General features: G+C 39.6%; 2 protein-coding genes across 10 annotated transcripts in view; one reads left to right on the top strand and one right to left on the bottom strand.

Annotated features, from left to right (window-relative positions):
• The window catches only part of IFT80 (intraflagellar transport 80), a 58,126-nt gene extending 49,936 nt beyond the window's left edge, over positions 1–8,190 (bottom strand). For 4 of the 5 annotated variants that reach the window (XM_075157460.1, XM_075157461.1, XM_075157462.1 and 1 more), the window contains exons 1-3: positions 7,774–8,190; positions 5,828–5,909; positions 4,817–5,042 (exon numbers count right to left, since the gene is read on the bottom strand). In XM_075157460.1, the coding sequence (XP_075013561.1) occupies positions 4,817–5,042; positions 5,828–5,860 (259 nt within the window). In that variant the 5' untranslated portion in view covers positions 5,861–5,909; positions 7,774–8,190. Of the gene's footprint in view, positions 1–4,816; positions 5,043–5,823; positions 5,910–7,773 lie in introns of all 5 variants that reach the window. The other variant, XM_075157463.1, reaches the window with a different exon arrangement.
• A 372-nt stretch (positions 8,191–8,562) lies between these two features.
• SMC4 (structural maintenance of chromosomes 4) overlaps positions 8,563–23,875 on the top strand; it is a 42,067-nt gene continuing 26,754 nt past the window's right edge. For 2 of the 5 annotated variants that reach the window (XM_075157454.1, XM_075157458.1), the window contains exons 1-5: positions 8,563–8,671; positions 10,791–10,987; positions 12,113–12,291; positions 12,900–13,091; positions 14,859–15,035. In XM_075157454.1, coding sequence (XP_075013555.1) covers positions 10,831–10,987; positions 12,113–12,291; positions 12,900–13,091; positions 14,859–15,035 — 705 coding nt within the window. In that variant the 5' untranslated portion in view covers positions 8,563–8,671; positions 10,791–10,830. Of the gene's footprint in view, positions 8,672–8,793; positions 10,200–10,790; positions 10,988–12,112; positions 12,292–12,899; positions 13,092–14,858; positions 15,036–23,875 lie in introns of those variants that run through there. The other 3 variants (XM_075157457.1, XM_075157456.1, XM_075157455.1) reach the window with 3 other exon arrangements.

Raw genomic sequence — 23,875 nt, 5'->3', positions numbered from 1 at the left:
TTCTAGAAGTTCATTGATAGCCTTGCAAAGGTCCTAATGCATCCTGGAAAAGATTCTGGGGCCTACCTATACATGGTGTTATTCATGAATCTTTATTCCTAAACTGTAGCTCTTTGTTGTAGTTTCAGTTAATCCACTTACAGGAGAAGGGCAAGCATTCATACCTACTAGACATTACACTTAGGAACTGATATCTTACCTAAATTTGCATCAGGTTCACATATAGACTAAAATATTTCCAAATGTACACTTCCTGCAACATGCTAATTTTTGAATACTTCTGCAAAAAAAATCAACTTTCAACCTCTCTAAACACATCTATGAATATGATTTGTTTTTCCTTACATATCTTAGTGATATAAAAAACAGAAAAATGAGAGAGAAAAATTGCAGGTTTAAAAGTCATCTTTTTCATGAAGGTAGTAGTAGTCCTTATGTATTTCTTCAATCAACTGTCAAAGCATTATTCAAGCAGAACATGAAATATTAGCATACTATTTTGATAACGCTGGAAAACTGACTGAATAAATTAACAGGAGATCTGACTACAGTTGTTCTTTTGCTCACTATTTACATGTACAATTTAGAACTTTACAGAAACAGGACATTAGAAATAAAAATGTGAAAACTGAGAAAGAAAAAGAATGGAGAAAAAAGCAAGGAATTAAGAGCACCGGCTGACCTATCGAAATCTCTCCATCCCGTTTATCACTGAACGGAATAGAACACAAATCCCATAGAAATCAGCTCAGTTCATATTGATCACTGACTGACGTTCTGAAGAACATCTTTGTTTAAGTAAACACCGCCCCCCCCAAGCATAATACTATAATGCATGCAAATATTAATTGACACAAATGAATCTTCCTTTCAGCTTTCACAAAGGCTTCCATTTCCACCCTAAGAGCTCTACGAGCAATACAATAAGGCAGTGGATGTGGTCTACCTGGACTTCAGTAAGGCCTTTGACACCGTCTCCCACAGCATTCTCCTAGAGAAGCTGGTGGCTCACGGTCTAGACAGGTACATTCTTCGCTGGGTAAAAAACTGGCTGGATGGCCGGGCCCAGAGAGTTGTGGTCAACGGAGTTAAATCCAGTTGGCGGCCGGTCACGAGCGGTGTTCCCCAGGGCTCAGTACTGGGGCCGGTCCTGTTCAATATCTTTATCAATGATCTGGACGAGGGGATCGAGTGCTCCCTCAGTCAGTTTGCAGACGACACCGAGCTGGGCGGGAGTGTTGATCTGCTGGAGGGTAGGAAGGCTCTGCAGAGGGACCTGGACAGGCTGGATCGATGGGCCGAGGCCAATTGTATGAGGTTCAACAAGGCCAAGTGCCGGGTCCTGCACTTCAGCCACAACAACTCCATGCAACGCTACAGCTTGGGGAAGAGTGGCTGGAAAGCTGCCCGGAGGAAAAGGACCTGGGGGTGCTGGTCGACAGCCGGCTGAACATGAGCCGGCAGTGTGCTCAGGTGGCCAAGGCGGCCAATGGCATCCTGGCCTGTATCAGAAATAGTGTGGCCAGCAGGAGCAGGGAGGTGACCGTGCCCCTGTACTGGGCAGTGGTGAGGCCGCACCTCGAATCCTGTGTTCAGTTTTGGGCCCCTCACCACAAGAAGGACATGGAGGTGCTGGAGCGTGTCCAGAGGAGGGCAACGAAGCTGGTGAAGGGCCTGGAGCACAAGTCTGATGGGGAGCGGCTGAGGGAACTGGGGGTGTTCAGCCTGGAGAAGAGGAGGCTGAGGGGAGACCTCATCGCGCTCTACAACTACCTGACAGGAGGTTGTAGTGAGGTGGGGGTTGGTCTCTTCTCCGAAGTAACAAGCGATAAGACAAGAAGAAATGGCCTCAAGTTGCACCAGGGGAGATTTAGATTGGACATTAGGAAAAATTTCTTTATTGAAAGAGTGGTTAGGCCTTGGAACAGGCTGCCCAGGGAAGTGGTGGAGTCACCATCCCTGGAGGTATTTAAAAGATGTGTAGATGAGGTGCTTAGGGACATGGTGTAGTGGGCATGGTGGTGTTGGGTTGGCGGTTGGACTTGATGAACTTAGAGGTCTTTTCCAACCTTCATGATTCTATGATTCTGTGATTCACTAAACTTAGCTGCCTAAAATTCATAGTGAAGTTCAGCACCAAGTATTGCAAAAATTACAACTCTACTTGGTCAAACTTCTCTCCTTATCCTCCCTCCCCGTGTATATCTAGGAAGCGATAGGGAGCCAAAAGATGTCCTGCTTTTGTTCTGTCAGTTCAGTGCATTTATTCCTTAGGAAGTACTGAATACCTTGAAGAAATCTTGGCCTCCACTCTGTGAATTGAACTCTCAGCCCTCCTAATTTTTAAGTGCAACTATTGCCAAAAGTCAGAGAAATCTCCAGAATTTCATGCAAGGAATGAAGTTCCTCTACCTTCTTCAAATACTTATTACCTCTCTCCATCCGTACAGGAAGCCATGCTGGATGCATCAGCTCCAGGCTGCTAATGCCCAGTAACAAACCTTCTGTTCCCAATCAAGCTCACTGTGAAGCTAGCCAAAAGCCTACAATAAGTTCCCCTCACCAAAGAAAACACACTAGACCCACAAATTCAAGGTTCTGGCCAAAACATGGGCAGAAGTTAGCTGGATATTCTCCATCAGTCCCATTAAAACTATCAATAGGTCCCTGTGAAAGCTATCAACAGGGTCATGGGCAGATGGCCATTATTATCCTGACGGAAACTCTCTACAACAATTGACCATGATCTGTTCTGCCTGAAAAAGCTGGCAGAGATTTAGAGCAGCATATTGCTTTCAGTTCAGTGTTGAGAAACTCCCATCACTACCATTTGTGTAGAAATACAGCTTTACCACCAAGATCTTTGACCGCTGACAAAAGAATACAAACTAAGTTTAGTATGTTGATGCAATCTGCTTCTTTGTGGCACATAATTACTACTACCAGCAGGATAACTTAATTTACTTACTCTGGAACCTTCAACAGCATTATCAACCGAGTAAAACACAAAGGTATAAAAAGTTAGGAGTGTAGGGACTGTCCAGCTTCTGCAAGTAAGTCACAGAAGAATAGAGTAGAACAGAGTAGAACAGAAGAGTAGAACAGAGTAGAACAGAACAGAGTAGAACAGAATATTTCAGTTGGAAGGGACCTACAACGATCATCTAGTCCAACTGCCTGTCCAATTCAGGGCTGACCAAAAGTTAAAGCACGGTATTAAGGGCATTGTCCAAATGCCTCTTAAACACTGACAGGCCTGGGGCATTGATTCTAGGAAGCCTGTTCCAGTGTTTGACCACCCTCTCAGTAAAGAAATGCTTCCTAATGTCCAGTCTAAATCTCCCCTGATGCAGCTTTGAACCATTCCCACAAGCCCTATCACTGGATACCAGGGAAAAGAGATCACCACCTCCCTCTCCACTTCCCGTCCTCAGGAAGCTGTAGAGAGCTCTTCCGAGTCACCTGTATGCCAAGTTCTTGGACTTAACACATGAAAGTATCAGAAATCATTAACAAACTAACACACTAACCCAATCTTGCCAGTGGATTGTCAGTGAGGCAGTCCCAGCCTACATCAAGGACTTGTTCCTTAGCAGAGCTTTTATCCCAACACAATTTTTATAACAAGGTCAATGTAAACCAGCAGAGTTCATAAAGGATCAACCCCTTTTTAAAACTGGTAGGTTCAGGAAGAAACACTCTCCTTTGAACTACAGGGTTTCCACACGGTAGGTTCTTTGTAGCAGAAATAAAGGGGAGGGTGTTAAGAAAATTCCTTTTTACCATTATTTTTTATATTTTGTTCAAACAAAGAATTAGATCAAGGAGAGAGCAAATGTTTTTCCTTAAAGAAAAGGGATGAGGGAAGAAAAGGGAAGGGAAACATGCACAGAAAATTCCTGATGCCATGGAACATAATCCCCATTCCAGTACTGAGAAGAAAGTAGACAAAGTCTGACCTGAACTGTATGGACTGCTTCATAATAAATGTAAAATAATAATGAAACTAGTTACCTAAGATTTCTTCACTGAAATGGGGGTACGACTATATCAGCCTTCATGCAGGAAGAAAAATTTGACTGTGTGCAAGTTGGGCAAAATCAATTCCTAGCCTCTTAGGAGAAGAAATAAAAAAACCCCAAGCAACCATCAAACTTTCTTGCTCCCACCTCCCTTCCACAAAACAGAATCCATGCACTGGAGTACAGTAGCTACTATATTGGATCATATAGTCTAGTATTAATACACTACTATACTGGACAAATAGCAGCATACTGGATATACATATATATATATACATCTGCCAGTATAGTGGACATATATACTAGCCTTACATCTCTGACAACAGCCAGAACGAGATGCTTCAGAGGGATATCCAAGACTCCACAGAAGCCAGATACAAGACATGCTCTTGAAATACGTCCAAGAAATGGACTACATTGATATTAAACATCATGGTTAAGCAATTTCAGTAACTTGGTCATCTTCAGTTTTCACAACTATAAGCGATATAGTATCCATGTAGGCATGCAATGATACTGGTTTATGAAACTGAAAAAGGATGGTAGAAATTGACCTTATGTAAAAACAATTATATATCTGCTGTCAGAGGTATGTTTGATAACGTATCAGAGAAAAGTATAGTAATACAATGTATTAAATTTGGAACAACTATTAATTTTACACCAGTGCAACTGGTGTTTAGGTATTTGAAATTGCTTTATTGCAGACTATTTAACTGCAAATAATTTCTCATGTATTTGAGTGACATATGCACAAAGTGGTATGAAATTATAAATATTTTAAATTGACTTACCATCAGAACTTGTTAGAACAAAGCTCTCGGCATGGGACTGCTTCTTCCCACCTATACTTCTGGGAAACCAGTGAAGATCTATGGGATAAATATCATCTGGAAGTTTCACTACTCGAGTAGTCTCACTAGTTAAAAGGTTCCATTTCATAATTTGGTGATCATCGCTGCAGGAATATAGCTCGTCAGCTGTAGTCCATCCCACACAGCTAACCAATTCTTTATGTTTAATTAAATTAAGGAAGTCTGAAAATTTTAATTATTAAAAATAAGCTTACAAAATATCTCATCTAGGTTATACAAAACTGAAGGAACAGTACTGGAAGATTATTTTGATAAGATTCCATGCAATGTTTTATATACAGAAAACACGATTCTTCATTTTTTTCTTTGCTCTTTTGCTTCAAGAGCTGGTAAAAATTCAGCAAAAAATAAAGCAAACCATATTGTGTAAAAATATAATTCTTCTTATGATGCATACTTATTGAAACACAGCTGAAATGTTGGGTTACACCTCTAAAAGTGTCTTTGTGTGCAATGCAGGTGCAAAACACCCAACTGTCGTTCAAATGTGTTAGTTTATTGACTACATCATATATAAATTGTTGACATATCTAATTTTTAGTAGGAGAATTACGATTTTGTTTATATCTGCTACATGCATGTCTTATTACAAGCAAGTAGATATATCACTACTCCTATTTACTGTCTGGGAAAGCTTTTAACTTATCACTACAAATAAGAAAGGAAAGAAAAACTCAAAACTTTCTAGCAAAACCTTGATAGCTTCTGAACGGAAGGTATTACTCTAATAGTGTTCAACATCTCTTAAAATGTTGCCCTTAAAGGCTGCACTGAATGCAAGGTGAAGGAAAGAAAAAGGAAAAAAAAAGCCACCTGCAATTTGCAAATACTTTACTATGACATTTATGATAAAGAAATCCTTTCTGGAAAAGAGGCTATTCAGCATTAATGTGCTTTCCTACATTTTTTTCTGAGACAAAGGATATGTTTTGGTTCCTTTAAAAGTGAAGTCTTCAGTCTCATTTCAGATGTTCAGATGGAGCATTAAAAAAAGATACGTAGTATGTTATGACTGTAATAAAACAAAGCAAACACATATATAAGTAGCCAAAATTAAAAAGGAAGACACTAACACCAAAATAAAAAGTTTTGAAATAAGTAATACTACATTAGTATTGTGGCAAAATAAGCACCAAAAGAGACCTGAGTTTTCAGAGAATTCTGTTTGTACAGTACCCAACTCCATATTTATCTGATCGCTTAGTATAAACACACTGGACAATTGAAAGAACAAGTGAAGCTAGGAACATCTTGCTAAAACATTATAGGTTGAAACACTGAAGTTCTCTTGTGCTGACAAATAGCCATGAAGGTAGCATGGGAAAACCTGGAATCGCAAACTTTTCAAGGAACTTCATGCTTAGCGAGAGCACTGTGAGAAAATTTAGAGGAAAAAGCCATGCTATGAAAATAATCCTGCCGTGACAAAATGATACAACGTCCTAGTCTTTCATCCATCCCTATTTGTAACGTCCATGATACTTTACTGCAACACAGTAATTCCATAAGCAATTCAATGGGGTCCCACCTTCTCATCCCCTTCCCTCCTGTGACAGCAAAAGCCTTTGTGTGTCTGTGCCTGGACAGGGTAGAGACACTGATGCAGGTTAAAACTTTTTTCTCCTTCAGGACAAAAGAAGTGCAAGCAAGAGGGTGGGAGCAGTCGGTATACTCTTAGGAGAGCATGATGATGCACAATGTGGCCTTCTAATCTTCTGGAATTTTTTCACTATAAAAATCACTGTGTGTCAAACAGTTACTATGCAGAATTTAAGAAGCATTAAAAGGACAATAGTCCTAAAACATAATTTTCTGTGCCCAAAGAATAAAATCCTTAAAAAATTCTTGCAGAATTCTATTATTTTATTTTGAAAGACAAGGCCAGAACTTTATTATAATTTTTGAAACGGCTTAAACACTCTTTATGTGCACCTAGATGGCAGAACGTTCACCCTTATGTCGCACAGCTGCACCTGTTCTCATCAACAGGTACATCCTTACCCATCCCAGTACATGCACTCCACATCACAAGTCCCCAGCGAGTCCAACAGCAGGTTAGCTGAAAGCATTTACTAGGAGTTTTAAAAAGAGATGTGGCAATAACGAGGAGTTATTCTGGCACGGTGAGTTTGGCTCAGCTTCTCCCAGGCGCCCGCTCCCGCTTGGTCCCACAGCCTCACACCGCAGCCCCACGCCTCCTCGCCCCGGTCCCTCGCACTCTCCTTCCCCTCAGCCGCTTCCCCTCCGGAGCTGCTGAAGGAGATGAGGAGCAGAGACGGCGGCGGGAGATTGAGCAAGAGCAGGGGGGGAGCGAAGGGAAAGACAGGCGGCAGGAGGGAAAGAGAGGGCATAGATGGCGGTGGCGGGGCAGGAGCTAGCTCCTCACAGCACGGCTGTCCGCGGGGCGGCTTTCGCTCCCCGCTGTGAGGCAACCACAGCTCTTCCCGCCCCGTCTGCGTCCCCTCCCCAAACCCGAGGGACAGCCTCAGGCACCACACGGACAGCAAAGCCCGCTCTCCGGCCGTGCCAGCACACCCTTTTCCCTCAAAGTTTCCAGTTTCCCAAGCGGCAGATTATCCGCCCCCCCTCCGCGTCCGCCCTCCGCCGCCCTTTCTCTAGGCGATCACCAGTGCCCGTTTCCCTCAGGGCCGTCCGCAACCGGGGATCGGCACTCCCCCGCCCTTACCTCGCCGCCCGGTTGTCTCCCGGGGCTCTCCCTCCCCTCCGCCCAGCCCGCCTCCCACGCCCAGCCGGGGGGTCACAGCTCCCGACCCTCTCGCCCACCGCGGCGGTGAGTCAGACCTGCCGCCCGGCAGCCTCCCCCGACGGCGAAGGGAGGGGGATCGCCACCGCCGCCTACCCCAGTCCGCCTTTACCTGCACCGGCAGCGGGAGGAAGAGCGCAGAGCGGCGGGGACCGCTGCCTCAGCGGCCGGCTCCCAAGCCCCGGCGGCTTCCGCGCTAATCCCGCCTTCCTCCCCGTCCCCGCGGCGTCCCGCGGCGCCACAGGAGCGGCAGGGCCAAGGCGGCGGCTGCCCGCCCCCCCCGCGGCCAAGCGGCTCCGTCTCTATGGCTACTTCCCGCGAGACTTCCTCTTCTTCTTCTTCCTCCTCCTTCTCCTCCTCCTCCTCCTCGTCCCACCGCCACCTCACAGGCCCTCCCCGACCAGGTGACACGGCCCGGTGGCGTCACCGTGCCGCCCGTCAATTAATACCGCTTTAAAGCCGTCGTGTCCCCACAATTTTTATTTAATTTTTTTTTAACTTTTTTTTTTTTTTAATAACAGCGCCCGTTCATGCCGCCGCTCGGGCCTTACCAACCTCGCCGCCCGTTGCCGAGCAACCAAGCGCCGCCCACTGACCTACTTCTAAAATTAAAATAAATCCTTCCACGCGGGACGCGCGGGCACGGCCGTGGGCCCGCTGTCACCCTCAACCGCGAGTCCCTTCCCCTCCCTCCCCCAAAAAACCCGCTCCCCGAAGCGAGGGGGGAAATTTTTTTTTTTTTTTTTTTATCCCGCCCAGCCCGTCCGCGCAGTAACGGAAAACAAGATGGCGCGGGAGCGGGGCTTTTTTTCCTCCTTTCAAACCCGCGGGAGGCCGGCCCCCTCCCTTCCCAGCATGCACCGCGCTTTTTCTAACGAATTTCGGTTCGAGTTCGCCGTTTGGGCGCCATTTTCGAGTGTGGAAGTCGCCGAGCCGCGGCGGGAGCCGGAGCTGCCCGCGCTGCCGCAACCCGCAGCTTCGCTGGGGCCGGGCGCCGCCAGTCCTCGAAGGTACCAGCTCCGCGGGTAGCGCGGGGTAGCTCGGCGGGCAGGGCTTCGGACAGAAGCGCCGGCAGTTCGCCCGAGGGCAGGTGGAGTTGGGGGGCTTCACCCGCTGTGAGCAGGGCGGCGGGGACGTCCTCAGGGCACTGAGGGGGGTGCTGAGAGGGAGGGCAGGAGGGCGGCGGGCTCTGCCCCGCGCCTTATTTTTCCCCTTTCCTCCTCGCCCTGAGGGAGCGAAAGGCGGCGGCAGCCCCTCTCTCCGGGGCCGGGCGGGGGCTGCCCCGCCGAGGGCCCTTCCCGAGGGGTCTAGGCTGCCCGACTGCCGCTCGGTCCCCGTGCCGGCGGGGCACGGCGCCCGGCATCTCCGTCCTGGCTGGTGTCGGCAGATGGGTTTGAGGAGGGGGGATGAGAGAGGGTCCTGCACAGCCCGAGAGAGAAAGACCAAGGTTTCCCGCTGTGCCCTTATGGACCTCTGGGGACCGTGATTCGGAGACCCACCTAGGACGGGGAAGTACCGAAATACGTTTCGGTAGGACAGAGGCCCGGTTTTAATCTGCTTACAAAGCAGGGACCCTTCTGTAACTAGCTCTGCCTGCTCCTTTTATGCTTGAAGTATGAGAGAGAAATCCTAAGAAAGTCCATGACGACTTGGGAAGACCGTGACAAGGGTGCAGTTGGGCTCCTTAGATTAACGGATGGATTAAAAAAAAAAAAACAACAACAAAAACTTTTCACTGACATGGGTTATCGCTATCAAATTTAATCGGCTGTTAATAAGGAAGCCTTGCTGTCCGTCTCTGACTCTCTTTTTCGCCGTCCCCGAAACAAAAACGGCACTTGGCAGGAGATTGTCGAGAGATGCTTTTAACAAACACCTTTGAGCTGACTCAGGGGAGGGGCTGGGCACGAATTTGTTAAATTTGTTAGAGAGTGTGTGGCAGCTGATTTATCGCGATTTAAAAGCTGAGGTCAAGTAGTTATGCTTGTTCATTCTGTTGAAGTATCTGGGGGGAAGGGTTGGTAAGGTAAATAGGTCTATATTGCACAATTCTGTTGGAGTGGAGCAGTTATGGAAAAAAAAAAAATCTAGTACTTTGAGAGGCTGTAATTGTCTGAGACAGCCATTGCGGAACACTTCTTAACAGGGGCACAGACTCAAATTGCCTTAAAATGAGTTCTTTCTCTCATTTCCCCCCCTCCCCCATTGTCCCAAATGAAGGACTCTCATGAGAGTGTGGGTTGGGGGTAGGTCTGAAAACGTCAAATGATTGGCACCAATTGTAAGATGACTTTCTAACCACGTCAGTTTTTTATCTTGTGAGAAGTAAACTTTCTCATGTCTGTTTTTCTGAGAACTAACTTCGCCACTTGCTGCAATTTAAACTCTTTGGAGAGAGTTTCGCTCCTGCAGTCGTCTTTCTTCTCATCGGTTGCTTTCTATTTATACTTTTTGGGAGCTGTGCTTAAGTGCCAGCTGATGGACTTTTGTAATGTTTCGTTCTTGATCAGTTAACTTTAACATCACAACTAGATTAAGGTATTTTGTTTTGCTTTCTCTGTTAAATTTTGAATGCTGCCGTAGTGGTTGTGTTATGTTTTGCGAAATGAATGTGTTGATTTAAACTGTTTAAGAGTCAATTCTTTGCTATAATTGTGCAGGTCTTTTTGTTTATCTATCTATCCATATAAAATATATAGTCAGCATGGACTGTTGAAAGTAAAATGCGTGTCAGGTCTGAAACGTGTATGTAAAGAGTGCTTCCAGAAGACATATGGCTACTCAGTTTGTTATTGCGAATGTGTCTTTAACTCTTTTGCCCCCAGCATCACGGTTGCTTTCTCCGAGCAGAGTAACTGCATTGAACATGGCTGTATGAGTTTTCAGTAGGTAGATTCGTGCAGTTTCTACAGATTAGGGTCAGTCCGTTGTTTTGGGGAGTGGTGTATCTTAAAATATATCATTATGAGGCTAAGCTTGAGGTTTTGTTTCAAATTTGGATTTTTGTCTTCCAAATACCTCTAGTCTTTAGTTTCTAAATTAGTCAAACATCTGGGCAAACATGTAGGTATATTCCTTAGGGGATTGTAGTTCAACGCTTGGATCACGGGGTTTTCTTGTTTATGTTAGCAAAGGAGATAGATCCCTTCAAGTAGTTTGATTGCTTGGAATGGAAGGGGAACAACCAACAGAGACCATGCCAAGCAAGAGCACCAAAACCTCTACAGCAGCCCATCGGAAAGGCAGAGAGCCCTTAGAGGGGTCCACCAGTGACATGGAAGTGGAAAACGAAGGTGACAGACAGCTTGGCGAAGTACCTCCACAAGGTAGGTCTGAATATTGTGGTTCTGATGGTGTGTAAACTTGATGATAGTGTCTGTTTAGCAACAATGTTCAGTTGAATTTACCAACTGTTCCAGATAGGATTTTCTCTTTTCTCTTTTAGAAAGGAATATTGAAAGCCTTGTCTCCTGGCAAGTTTAAACTGCTTTTAAAATGGGGGCTTGCAAAGCGTTAAAGTGTTTGGACCAGTGATTTAGTACAAGTGCAAAAGCAATTTGTAGACTTTCTCCTAATAAAGCCTATTTCATATTCCTGATCTGTAACATTGTGCTTAAGATTGTGGTACAACAGCAGGATTTTTCAAATTTATATGCAGCCAATGGTATGGGATTTCTTGGAATGGAATAAATGTCAAGTTTATTTACTTAACTCTTAAAATGATTTGACTTTCTTTTTCATGAAGCAGTGTATTTTCTTGAGTTGAGTTTTTGCTGAAAATGTCTGGAAAAACAGCAGTGTGTGTCTTTTTAGGTAGCCAGATATGCAATTACTAAAGCAAGGTATTTGACAAATGGATTAATATGTTGAAATTGGTGGCAAAAACTACTGTCTATTAGAAGAAAAAGTTGCTAGTAACTGTTGAAAAGCTGCTTTGCTTACAACTAGCTGATATCCAGGGGGCCAGTTTGTTTTCGTAACAAACTTCCTGTCTTTGCAGAGTAGTTGTGCTGTCATTACAGCTTTCAGAGCATTGTGCAGCGATCCCCAAATCTTGCAGAGTGACTTGTGAGCACGCTTGAAATGTGGCTTTGCACTTATTAATGAGAAAGACTTTGCCTGTTTCAGATTTGTAGGCTTATTGTGACAGTTGTAGCTATTGTAATTGCAGAGTGCCTATTAAAGTGTGTTAGAATAAGAATTACATAATGAAAGAACAAACCCACTAGTGAATCGATGGGACATCTTAAGTATCTCTTTTTAAAGATTCAGTTCATGGAAAGAAGAATTTTAATTCCACTTAGCTTATTTTAATAATTATAGGCAAAAGGATAGGTTTGGTTCATACAGAAATGATGTTTGCTTTTCCAGTTGAACATTTTAAAAGGTGTCTAGTCATTGAGAGCTTATAGTCTTTTTTTTCCTTTCTGTTTATTTTGGATGGTTTTTAGCAGTCTCAAATGAGGTGCTTGATAATCGAAGTTTAGAAGAGATTTTGGGTAGCATCTCTCCTCCCCCACCTCCAGCAATGACCAATGAAGCTGGTGCTCCTCGTCTCATGATAACTCATATTGTAAACCAGAACTTCAAATCCTATGCAGGGGAGCAAACCTTGGGACCTTTTCATAAGGTATCTTTCTTTTACCTTAAGCATTTTTTAAATGAAGGTAAGACTTCGCTGTGTGTTAGTATTCCTTCCTGTATTTTCATGTAAGCTTACCTCAAAATAACTGAAAAATATTTAAGTTTTATAATTATTTATATAGTGATATTCTCAATTTTATTATTGGACAGTAGAGAAAACAGTTAAGTGCAACTTTCTGATACTGTACAATTTTAATTTGTCAGTAAGCCTTAAAAAAGCATGCTTTTCTCTTTATTTCGTTTACTGGAGAACTTTTAGGGGTGTGTTTGAAGAATGAGAATATTTTTTAGTGCCCACAAGAGACTTACGTGGCTAATCATGAAACTTTCCTTGCGAACATGCTTGCTAAATGCAGTATCGCTTTGAGTTAACAAGTTAAAATTTAAAAAGCTGAGCTGAGTTGAGGTGTGGGTTTTTTGTTAAGTAAGTTGTACTGCTTTACCTTTGGCAGTAAAAATTAAGCTATCAAATAGTCTGCAGTTTTATGCGCTAGGAATAATTGTGTTTTAAACTGTTCACAAATTAAATGGGTGATGTACACTGGCAAGGATCTATCTCCCTTTGAATATCACTTTTTTCCTTCTATTATGCAGCGTTTTTCATGTATTATTGGGCCAAATGGCAGTGGAAAATCCAATGTCATTGATTCAATGCTTTTTGTGTTTGGGTATCGAGCACAAAAAATCAGATCCAAAAAACTCTCTGTGCTGATCCATAATTCTGACGAACATACGGACATCCAGAGTTGTTCTGTGGAAGTCCACTTCCAAAAGATCATTGACAAGGTATGTATGCTTCTATTCAGAACAGTGGAGACTTTTTTTTTTCCTTTAAGGATTTGAAAACTTTTAATGTTTAATTATTTTAGTTCGAGCTGGGGAAAGCTTCATAGTTTACCTCTGGGATGTAAAACATCAATTCAAAGTTAATTAGCTTAAAAAATTCCTCTATTGAGTAGTGCAGTTCTTAAAATATTAGTAGGGATTTGTTTTTTATTTTCTCTAAGACTAGTATCTGGTACATATCTATTTTAGAACTATTTAGAAATATGTAATAATCATTTTAAGAAGTTGCTTTAGAATTGTCATCTCTTTTACCTCAAGTAAATAAAACTTATTTCTGAAATTAATAGGACTCCTAAAAATTCATAAGTCTGCATTCAGACATGGTATATATTCTTAAATTTATAATATGAGCATATATATTAAGAAATAAAACCTATTTAAGCAAAACTTTTCAAACCAATTAGAAACTATTTTAGGTTATCTACATTTAGAAAATAAGAAACTTTCTTATTTACACTTTATACACCGTAAACATGCCTGCAATTTTAAAACAGATTTTTCATCAAAAATTCTGGACCTCACATCGTACCACTAAATATTTTTGAACCTGATATTTGGTTTGAGTGAAATAGAAAGTGTTGGCAAATTAAAAAAAATATTTATTTTGCTTGCCACTTCATGTATTGATAAAAACTTCTGGACATTTTTGTTGATTTATAGCAATTAAAGTGCAAGGAATTTATTTCTATTACTTCATGTAAATTTAATTTTTGTGCATACATTCTAGCTGAAGTATCAACTGTTGAGTTTGGGGTCAGTCAAAATAGTGGGAAATGTACACTGAAATTTCAAAAATTGTGTTAATAAAGTGGCAATATATACAGCCTTTGAAGGAACTGTTTTAAAAGACAAATTTTTTTTCTTTGACTTGATATACATACACATATATCTTTTGCTTGTATTTATGATAACCAGATTCAAAAATTATTAGATGTCTTCTTTTTTTTTTTTCACTTTGTGTTAACATCTAGGAGCTAACTTTATGATTTAAAAAACTTCTGCATATATAAGATACGAATTTGATTATGCTCTTGGGGGTTAATCTGGGAAAGTGGTAGGCCAGTTTAAGTCTTTACAAGAAGCATGCATCAATTTTAGCTTTTTAAAGTATAGTACCAGCTTTATTTTAGTTGCTGCTTTGTAGGTAAGTCTAAGATATCTTTTGAAGCTGATGATGTCATATTTGTCACATCTTTAATGTTTTGCTTTTTTATCTTCTACAGTTTCTCTTTAGAACTACTCAGCTAAAAGTAACTCCTTTTCCTAGCACTATAAAAGAGTTTAAAATGCAAACAGTAGTTAAGTCATTCAAGACTTCCTAATGTAAAATTTAAGGGGTGGAATAGCACAGCCACTTTAAATTTGAAGTAGGCCTTTTCCTTTGTGATTTGAAGCAGTGGTAAAGAGAATAAATTAAGTATTTTCAAAGCAATAGCTTGTATTAGAGTTGGGAAAGGCATATTATGAAGGCCATTCAGTTTAAATGATTTGGGGTATTTTTTTGTCCAGTTCTCAAGGGAGTTTGGGGTGTTTTTTTCTCTTTTTTGTGAGATATGCAGCTTTAAGACAGTTCCCACTTCTATTAGACCCCAGAGTACAGTTGACTTAAAACCTGAACATGATAAAACTTCTGTGCTTAATTGTGAAATATGAGGTAAACCTGTGATATAGTAATTGTTTTTCTGACTTTGTTTTTCCTCAAAACAGGAAGGAGATGATTACGAAGTCATTCCTAACAGCAGTTTTTGTGTATCTAGAACTGCTTATAGAGATAATTCTTCTGTCTACCATATCAATGGAAAGAAAAAGACATTCAAAGATGTCGGTATTCTTCTTCGAAGCCATGGCATTGATCTGGACCATAACAGGTTCTTAATTTTACAGGTTGGTGTATGAATAAAAACAATTTTAAGTAAAGCTATATTTCCAGTTATAGTTATAAAAATACTGTCTAGGTTTTAAGTCTTGTATTTGAGGCCTTAAAGTACTCTAGCAGCACATCATGGTTTGCATGCTCTAATAAAGATGCGAATCATTATTTGCTGCTTTAGAAATTTAAGGAAGAGAAACAGTTGAAGATACTAACATAAATTTTTGTATTAATGAATTTGTGTTCCTGACATGTGGATGAATAGAAGAGTTGTCATACTTGTTCCGCCCTAGCAGCACGTAAATATTGGTGTAGTAAAATAAACCTTAAACCCCAATATTATTGTGCTGCTTAAGCGTGGCAGAGATTCAGCAACTTGTTTATACTTTAGATAAAAGTGCATCAATATTAACTTAAATCTTAATGATTCTACTGTTATCTACCGCTCTCATATATAGACGTGGTTTTACTGAAGAAGTATGTATATAAAAATCAACTATGCATAAAAATTGAGTGCAAGAAAAAACACATGAAGTGTACTTTTTGTTTACACTTGTTTAACAACTGTAGAGGACTCAAAGAATGGCAGGTTTATAGCCAATTCAAGCTATGTTTTTAAAAGCTACAGTTTACAACCCATACTGTAAAAATAATCCTAGAATTTGTCAATATAATATAATTTATATTCACGTTTGACCTTAAAATTATAAGGCTTGCTGGCATGTGTTTGCTGTTTAAAAGACAGTCTGAAGAGAACCACACTAATTTTTTCTAATTTTTAAATAATAATGAAGAATTTTGCTGTGTGCCAAACAATTACTTAAAATGTAAATTGACTTAAAGTACTTGATGGAAGTATTTAAATATTAATTCAATTGAGTAAATATATCTGCAATTACCTGTAATTATGTCACTACTATTACTAACAGGTCCCAAATCTACTCCGAAAGATCATGGCCTAGAAAATTAGTGAACAGTGGGAGCCTTCCAAGGTCTGAAATTTTTCAATAGAGTTTATTTTAGGCCTGTTTTTGTCAAAGGAGCTTCCAGTTCCCCTCTTAAAAAAAAAAAAAAAAAAAAAAAAAGAAAAAAAATTCTAGCTAGGTCGCTGTGCTTGCTTCACTTCCTCAAGCCTTTTTGTGCAGTCCTTTTTTACAGTTACACCCACAAAAAGAGGATATATCTGTTTTGAAGTCTCCGTGCCAATTAATTATTCCCTCCAACACTTTATTCCTGTATTTTCTGTTTCAAGATGGAGTGAGAAGTACCTCCAACAAAACAACTGTAGGAAATACACTCTTTTTTTCTATATGGTTGTTCTTAAGTATCATTTTAGCAAAATTTCTAAGAGGGAAAGAATGCAGAGTCAGAGATTAAGCTAGGCAGAAATTATGGTGCGGAGATATCTAAAGCTTAGTGTTAAAGAACATGCCCTCTTACCACTGGGAGGAGGGGAAGGGAACATTTGGGAGGGAGTATTGCTAAGCTTTTTTTATTTATTTTCCCCAAAATGTGATTTGTTTTCTTCTCCACTAATTGTTTCCCAGGAAGTTATCAATGAGAACATGCCTTTTCCTAAAAGCTTATGTTTCATGCTTTCCACCTGTACAATGGAAATAAGGGGGAGCAATAACCAATATTAAAGCATAAAGCAATGGTTCTCACCATTATTTTTTTTTCTTTCATTCCACTAGACTCTTTGTGGGTAGTGTATTATCATGAATGGCAGAAGAAACTGTACTGAGATTTTTCTGTGTTTCGTTAGTCTTTCTGATTGAAGCAAGGTCCTTTCTCTTTGCACATAAGGTTTTGCGCCTTTTTAAAGTGAAATCTACTGATTTGGCGATTCAAAGTTGAGTACTTTCCAGTTGGGAAATGTAGCAATGTTTTCCACATAATGACAGCAGAACTTCAAAACCCAAATACTAAAAATTATGGTTAGAAGTAAATGAGACCATGTCAGAAAGCTAAGGCTGTGAACTACTGTCACAAAGGTTGCCCCTTTTTTCCTAATGTTTTTCAAATTAAGTTATTTAAAATTGGAGGGATAAGTAACAGGTTTATTTAGCTTTTGCTCTTCTCTTGTTATAGCTAAACTAATATAGACTACCCTAAGTTTAACTTGATATCAAGTCAGAGTAATTTTTCATTTAAAATAAGTTATACATCTCTGATTTTTGACTATGTCAATAGGGTGTAATTAAAATATTTCACTTGTAGTATAGATTTTGGCAAAAATGTTAATTAAGGATTATCAAAGGCTGGTTTTGGTGTGTGACAGAATATTCACCAATTAGTACTAAGAAAAAGTTGTAAGAGAACACATCCTACATGTAGTAACAAAACCTGTAGATACTTGATTATATCTTGCTAGCATATTTAGCATTACTCAGTGGAAAACATTTGCTTCTTAGAAGACTGCTTTATTTTGTTAGTTTCTTCTCCCCACTTCACCCCCTATTTTGCAGTCTTTTTCTGGCATAGCAGATTTTGGTGCCTTTTAGGATAAAATTTGAAAGATTAGGCCTGACTGAATTTTGTAAAAGTTGGGTAGAGCATGGTACAGGTACTTCTGCTGATGCCATACTGAAAATATTAAAATCAAACTACTGATGACTTCCGTGAGTAACATTACAAAAAAAACATCTGTGGAAAAACAGAATATATAAGACTAATTGAATAGTTCTAGAAGTATTACAAATTCTGTGCCTGAACTAGCTAGTTGAAAAAGTCTTGTTTAAAAATGGTTTTGGTTACAATGGGATATTGCCAACACTTAACAGGAGGAGTTTGTCATTTTTTGTGATCCCTGAGTTCTAACACTACATATTTCGTGTTTTTGATAAATTGCTATATGCTTTTAGTACTTTAGGAATAGACAACTATTTAGTGCATTTCTAATGAGCTTGCCACAGCCTGAAACTGCAACAGGAAAAAATGCATCTTGTCACTTAAAAAAAAAGTATGCTAAGCACTGTGGTAAAATCTAGCATCTTGCTGCTATTTTTCTGTCTTCCACACCTAATGCCCCAGCTTCAGTAACTTGTATATCTGTAAAGAATAACAAATAAAATTACTTAGCTTTTCTTGAAAGGCTTACTTGAAGCATCAGTGTATATATACAGAAAACTTACGTGGGTTCTGTGCTCTGACCAGGCTGGGCAAAACTCAGAAGGTAAGTGTGTTTGCTGTTGCTCAGTAGTGACTCTTCTGAACAGGTTAACCTTGAGGCCAGAAAAAAATCTCAGCCTCTTTATCCTGGCTGGTTTGCCTCTAAGGAATTATTAAATAAATGGGGAGCATTTGAAGGAATGTCAGTTTTGGACATCGCAGGGTAGGCATGTCTGGGGAGCAAAGCAAACTGGCTCTGGACAGCAACCATTAACATCTGCTGAAATTGGCTTTTGCAATCTTTCAAGGTAAGAGAAATATAGTTCATACAAACTTTTTAAAAGGAAAGTGGAGTTTCATAGGTAACTCCGATTCAGCAGCTTTGCAAATGAATACTGTAGAAATGGTAATAAATGGCACAAGACTTTGAATTAATTTTGTACTAAAAGACGGTATCATGGGAGCAGATTTCTGTGAGTTGATTTCAATTTACTTTAGAAGCTACTTTCTTTCAAACAAATTGAAACTGTTTTAAGTAAACTTTGTACTAATTACAGTAGTATTTCACTTAAATATATTTGATAGACCTTATTAAATATTCTTATGTAATCTTAAGCAAGTATAAACAACTACAGTGATTTTATATATATGTATTTTTGTAACTGATTGGAATGGCATTTTGTAATGTACTACGTCTTATCCTATAGCAAGATTATGTTGCCAGAAAGGAAGTTAAGTCAAGTTATTCACCTGCTGCTTTGTGGAAATAATGTAGGAGTCGCTCTTTCAGTGTATTGGAGAGGAAATGAGGGAGAACAGATTTTCTTCTCACTTTGAGATAAGCCAGAAGTTCCCAATTGTTGAGGTCTGCTTTCCTAATGAGGCACACCAACATTTGAGCTAAAGCACCAAGTGGAGCACAAGCTGAAAAGCTCTACTGGGATTATAAATGGAGATCTATGCTGCCAACATTGGTGGTGAAGAGAGGTTTGTTCTAGAAAGGTCAAGGACAGCTGAGCTAAAGTGATAGCAAGAATTAAAGCAAGTGTGATAATATAATTAAGTAAAACCAGATTCTTTGAATAAAATATTATGTAAAAATAGAAGCCTCACACTGATTCATAGACTACAGAATCAATTTCACCGACTCTTCAAATATTACACTTTATGCTGCAGTGAATGCAGAGCCGCATAAGAGATGCTAATATGTCTATGCGCAGTTTCAAGATGAATTCTCTTACATTATCGGAAAACTTACATTGGCAATTCATATGACTTTTATGTTGCAATTTGCAAAATAACATTGTAACCAATGTTTATTAAGCTTTCTTCAGAAAAATAGGGAAATATGGAAAGTGGAGAAAAGCACTTTTCTAGGGGCAGTGTGTAATCGAGAGTGATCAGTTAAACAGTTTAATTAGAACATACCAATAATCTGAAGTCAAACATTGTAGGTTGAGTTTGACAATAACTGACTTAGATTCCAGAGTGACTCTAGATTTGCACTCAGTTTGTATTCTTGTATTAAATACAAGAATGTCCTTAAGAAAGCTTCTAAAATTAGACAGATGTGCGAACAGCTTGACAAAGGCTACTTTTAAATTATTTCCAGAATGCAGAATAGTGGTTTTGTGCAGACAACTGAATGTTGTATAACAGGCTAATTCTAAGTTTTTCCTCATCTTTGGACAGTAGTGGCCTTGTACATTTGTGTATGTGCATTTATTACTTATTTGACTTTCTTGATTTCCCACCTAGCTTATAACACTTTTCTTGGAAGGCAAAGCATGAAGTGGAGTATTTGATACTTTCTCCCCTCCTGTATATTTGCTGTCTGGTAAAATTGAAGGGTAGAAATGAGATATAACTGCAAGCATTAAGTAATAGCAGCAATAACACGGAACTGGGGAAAAAACCCACACAACCCTGTTGTGGCTTACAGCAAGAACTGTATTACAGTCACGTTTCCAGGAGAAGAATAAGGTTACAGTAATATTGGTTATCTATGTACATGGCTTCCAATGCCCATGTATGTAAAATCAGAATTCATAGTCAAAACTTTACATGAAGAAGGGAGTATAGGCACACTGTCAAAATAAGTCAAATTGAAATTACCATTATGGAAAATTGAAGATACACAAATTTAACACTTATTTTTGCCATTCCTTACTGTACTCCCACTTAAAAAGTGAGAGCTATCACTTTGATAAAGTAAAAAAAAAAAAAAAAGCACAGTGTGAGCAATGTCATGTTAGTACAATGTAAGAAAAAATAAAAAATGGGAGAAGAGTTGAAAACAGTGCAAGTAGCATATAGGGAAATGGAAAGACTCATCTCACATTGCTGCCTAGTGGCTTATATGAGACAAAAACGCAGTTTGGCTGCCTTTATATTATCAAGAAACTGATTACACAAAATATCCAGGAAAAAAAATTTTGTGAGGCAACTAGTGTCAGATGCAGAAATTAAGAATTATGCAACTTCTAAGCTAGCACTTATCAAGTGATAAGACAGGTTGATATCCATTACTACTTTTCCTTTAATTTTACTCCTAATTGACTTCTGCAGCAGTTACAAGTTCTGTCAAACAGACATGTTGAATTGGAGCTGCATCAGAAAAGAGCCTGAACGTTATTAGTAGGAATTTAGTATTAGTGCTAGTTCTAATGTCAGTGTTCAAAAGTGGGTTAGAATAGAATCATTTAGGTTGGAAAAGACCTCTAAGATCGCCTAGTCCAACTGTCAACCCAACACCACCATGCCCACTACACCATGTCCCTAAGCGCCTCATCTACACGTCTTTTAAATACCTCTAGGGATGGGGACTCCACCACTTCCCTGGCCAGTGTGTTCCAAGGCCTGACCACTCTTTCAGTAAAGAAATTTTTCCTAATGTCCAATCTAAACCTCCCCTGGCGCAACTTGAGGCCATTTCCTCTCGTCCTGTCACTTGTTACTTGGGAGCAGAGACCGACCCCCACCTCTCTACAACCTCCTGTCAGGTAGTTGTAGAGTGTGATGAGGTCTCCCCTCAGCCTCCTCTTTTCCAGGCTAAACAGTCCCAGTTCCCTCAGCCGCTCCTCATAAGAGGAGACCAAGGAAGGAAAAACAGTTATTGGAATTTCCCAAAATTAGTCTTGAATTTTCTATCTTTTAAATCTCTGTAGAAAAACAGATTTACAGTAAACATTCTAAATGTTCTAATGTGGTTTTTCCTTCAAGCAAATCCATGGTGCCACTGGCTTCATTCTACTGGCTGCATAAGCCATTGCTCTTCCTTTTGTGGACAATGCTAAGAAGTTGTGTGCGCTGTATTTTCAACTCCTGTAGCTGGCTGGTGAAATACTTGCAAAATCTCTTGTCCACATTCCCCTTGCTCTGGGATAAATGCTTCACTGTTTGAAAGAAATTGAAATATAGCTGTGTTCCATAAAATAAGATTAAAAATGGTAAACTTTATTATTATTTTATTAAGAGAAGTTTGCCTTATGCGAGGTCAGTTCTGTCTAACCTTCCATATTAAAAAGTTAGGAAAAGAATTGAAGTTACAATTTGTATTGATCAAGATTGACTTTCTTCAATAGGATGAACAATAACAAATTTTGCCTACGGCTACTATAATCCTCCACAAAACTTTGAGTTAGAGGTGGCTGTTGTAACTGCGGGTACTGTTTTTTCAGCATTCTGGATATGCTGGCTACAACTCACCTGTTTGCTTCAGTTCAGTGCTTAAAGGACAAGTTCCGCTGGTCACCTGTTGCATATAAAGAAAACCCTATTGTTTCAAAGTTCAGTGTGGTATGAATTTTCCTAATAACTCAAATAGCCCTTTTTTGGGAACAAACGTTCATGCTTAAACCACTTCAATCTAAAATTCAACGTGTTTATATTAGATTTTTTTTAATACGTACATATGTAATAATACTGTCACAAACATCATAGAATTCTATGATTCTATCACAAGATTGTTAATCTTGTGATGCTTGACAAAGTTAAATTAAATCATGTTCTGACCACTGTCTACATTTGCATATCACTTAAATGAAATGGAGTTATGTATACCGTAAAGTTGCAAACTGTAATTCACTTAATCAGTTAATTTAGTAAGCAAATTGAATATACATATTGACAGTATTAAGAAGTTACAAGATTATTGCAATTGTGCTGTAACAGGTGTTATGCTTGGGATTACAACATAGCCTGCTGATACCCATCCATCACTCAAAGATTTTTGGACTCAATAACAAAACTTCCTTTTATGGGTGTTTAAAAAGCCTTAAAAGCTAGTATGTTATCAAAAGTATGCTACCAAATAAAATCTTGTTCTGAATTTAAAAAAAAAAATCTGTGATTGCCTTAAAAATACCAAATATTATAGCCACAGTCGTCATATCTAAAATTTTGCGATAGTTTAATGTAATCTTGAAACAAAACTATCTGTTTTGACCATAACCCCAGCCGACAGCTTTCTCTCCAAGTACTGTAACACTTCTGTTACAAGGCAGGAATTAGAAATTGGACAGACTGTAGTAGCTAGGCTTATTTTACTTTTCATTACTCCAAATGCTGGTAGCAAAAGAATTCTGAAATGAAGCTATCATCTTCTATTGATGCAGAACCACAGCTAGCTAGATTTGACATCTAAGTATGCGGGGGTAAATCCAAATGTTGAAACTTGAGGAAACCTCTTATGAGAGGAAGATATCCAGGCTATTACAGGAGATGCTCCCTATTTGCAATAGGCTTCCTTTGTCCAGCTTGAAGAAGTAAGAAGGCTTTCCTCCTGCCCAGTACCAAAAAGGTGGAGAAAATGTAAACGAAAAGAAAAGCTTGTCTAAAGGATTTGTCTAATTTACAGTATCGACAAAATGTGTGATTTTTAAGCCTGAATTCAATTGATAAAGTATGTTGGAAGTTCCACAAAGGGAACAGAAGATTTCTTGTGTTCTACTTGCAACAGTTGAAGTGGGAAACTAAGACAAATAGGATGTCCTTCTCTCTAAGGTAATGCCTCACTAAGTTTCTCGGCCATATGTAAAAACACGGAAGGTTTTTCCAATATATAGTATTGCACCTTCTAGGCAGTATTTTCTCTAAAACTCTTCCTCATGAGCAAAACTGAATGTAAATTTCAATTCAGTTGGATGTTACATTACTCCACTTTTGAATTTGACTAGTGTTGAAGAGCTCCACTACCAAAAACGCCTCCAAAAACTAAAACACAACAACTGCAACAGAAAATTCCCCTCAAAAAACACCCGAAATACCCAGTACTCCCCCCTGCAGAGCGTAGTACATTTTCATCTACTGGATTCCAAGCTACAAAATTCCCTTGTTACAATATGTTTCAATGTGCCCATGCTTTACTGTGCTTCAAAAGTGTTCTTGATGTGTGGGTTTTAACACTCAAAACTCAGTCCAATTTGTTAGGTTGTATAGGATCATGATAATGTATCTCAAGGTTTTCAGCACTTTATTTTAAAGCTTCAGATTAAGACACCAGAAATTGACAACCCAAAATCCTGGAAAATTGTTTTTACCTACTTGCTGCTGTAATTATTCTGTGGAATGCTAACAAAGTAGATCTGCAAATGTTGTATTAACAGTTTAGTTGATAAAACTCATTGTGTTGCAAGACACTGTCTTCAAAAGTTATTTTTTCCCAAATTTTCAGGGATGAGGAGGCAGTAATTGGTAAGCAAACATCTTTCTCTATAGGTTCTACAGAAACAACTAGTCATAA

Source organism: Calonectris borealis, chromosome 9, assembly GCF_964195595.1.
Source record: "Calonectris borealis chromosome 9, bCalBor7.hap1.2, whole genome shotgun sequence".
NCBI classification, from domain to species: Eukaryota; Metazoa; Chordata; class Aves; order Procellariiformes; family Procellariidae; genus Calonectris; species Calonectris borealis.
This window is presented reverse-complemented; position numbering and strand designations above follow the sequence as displayed.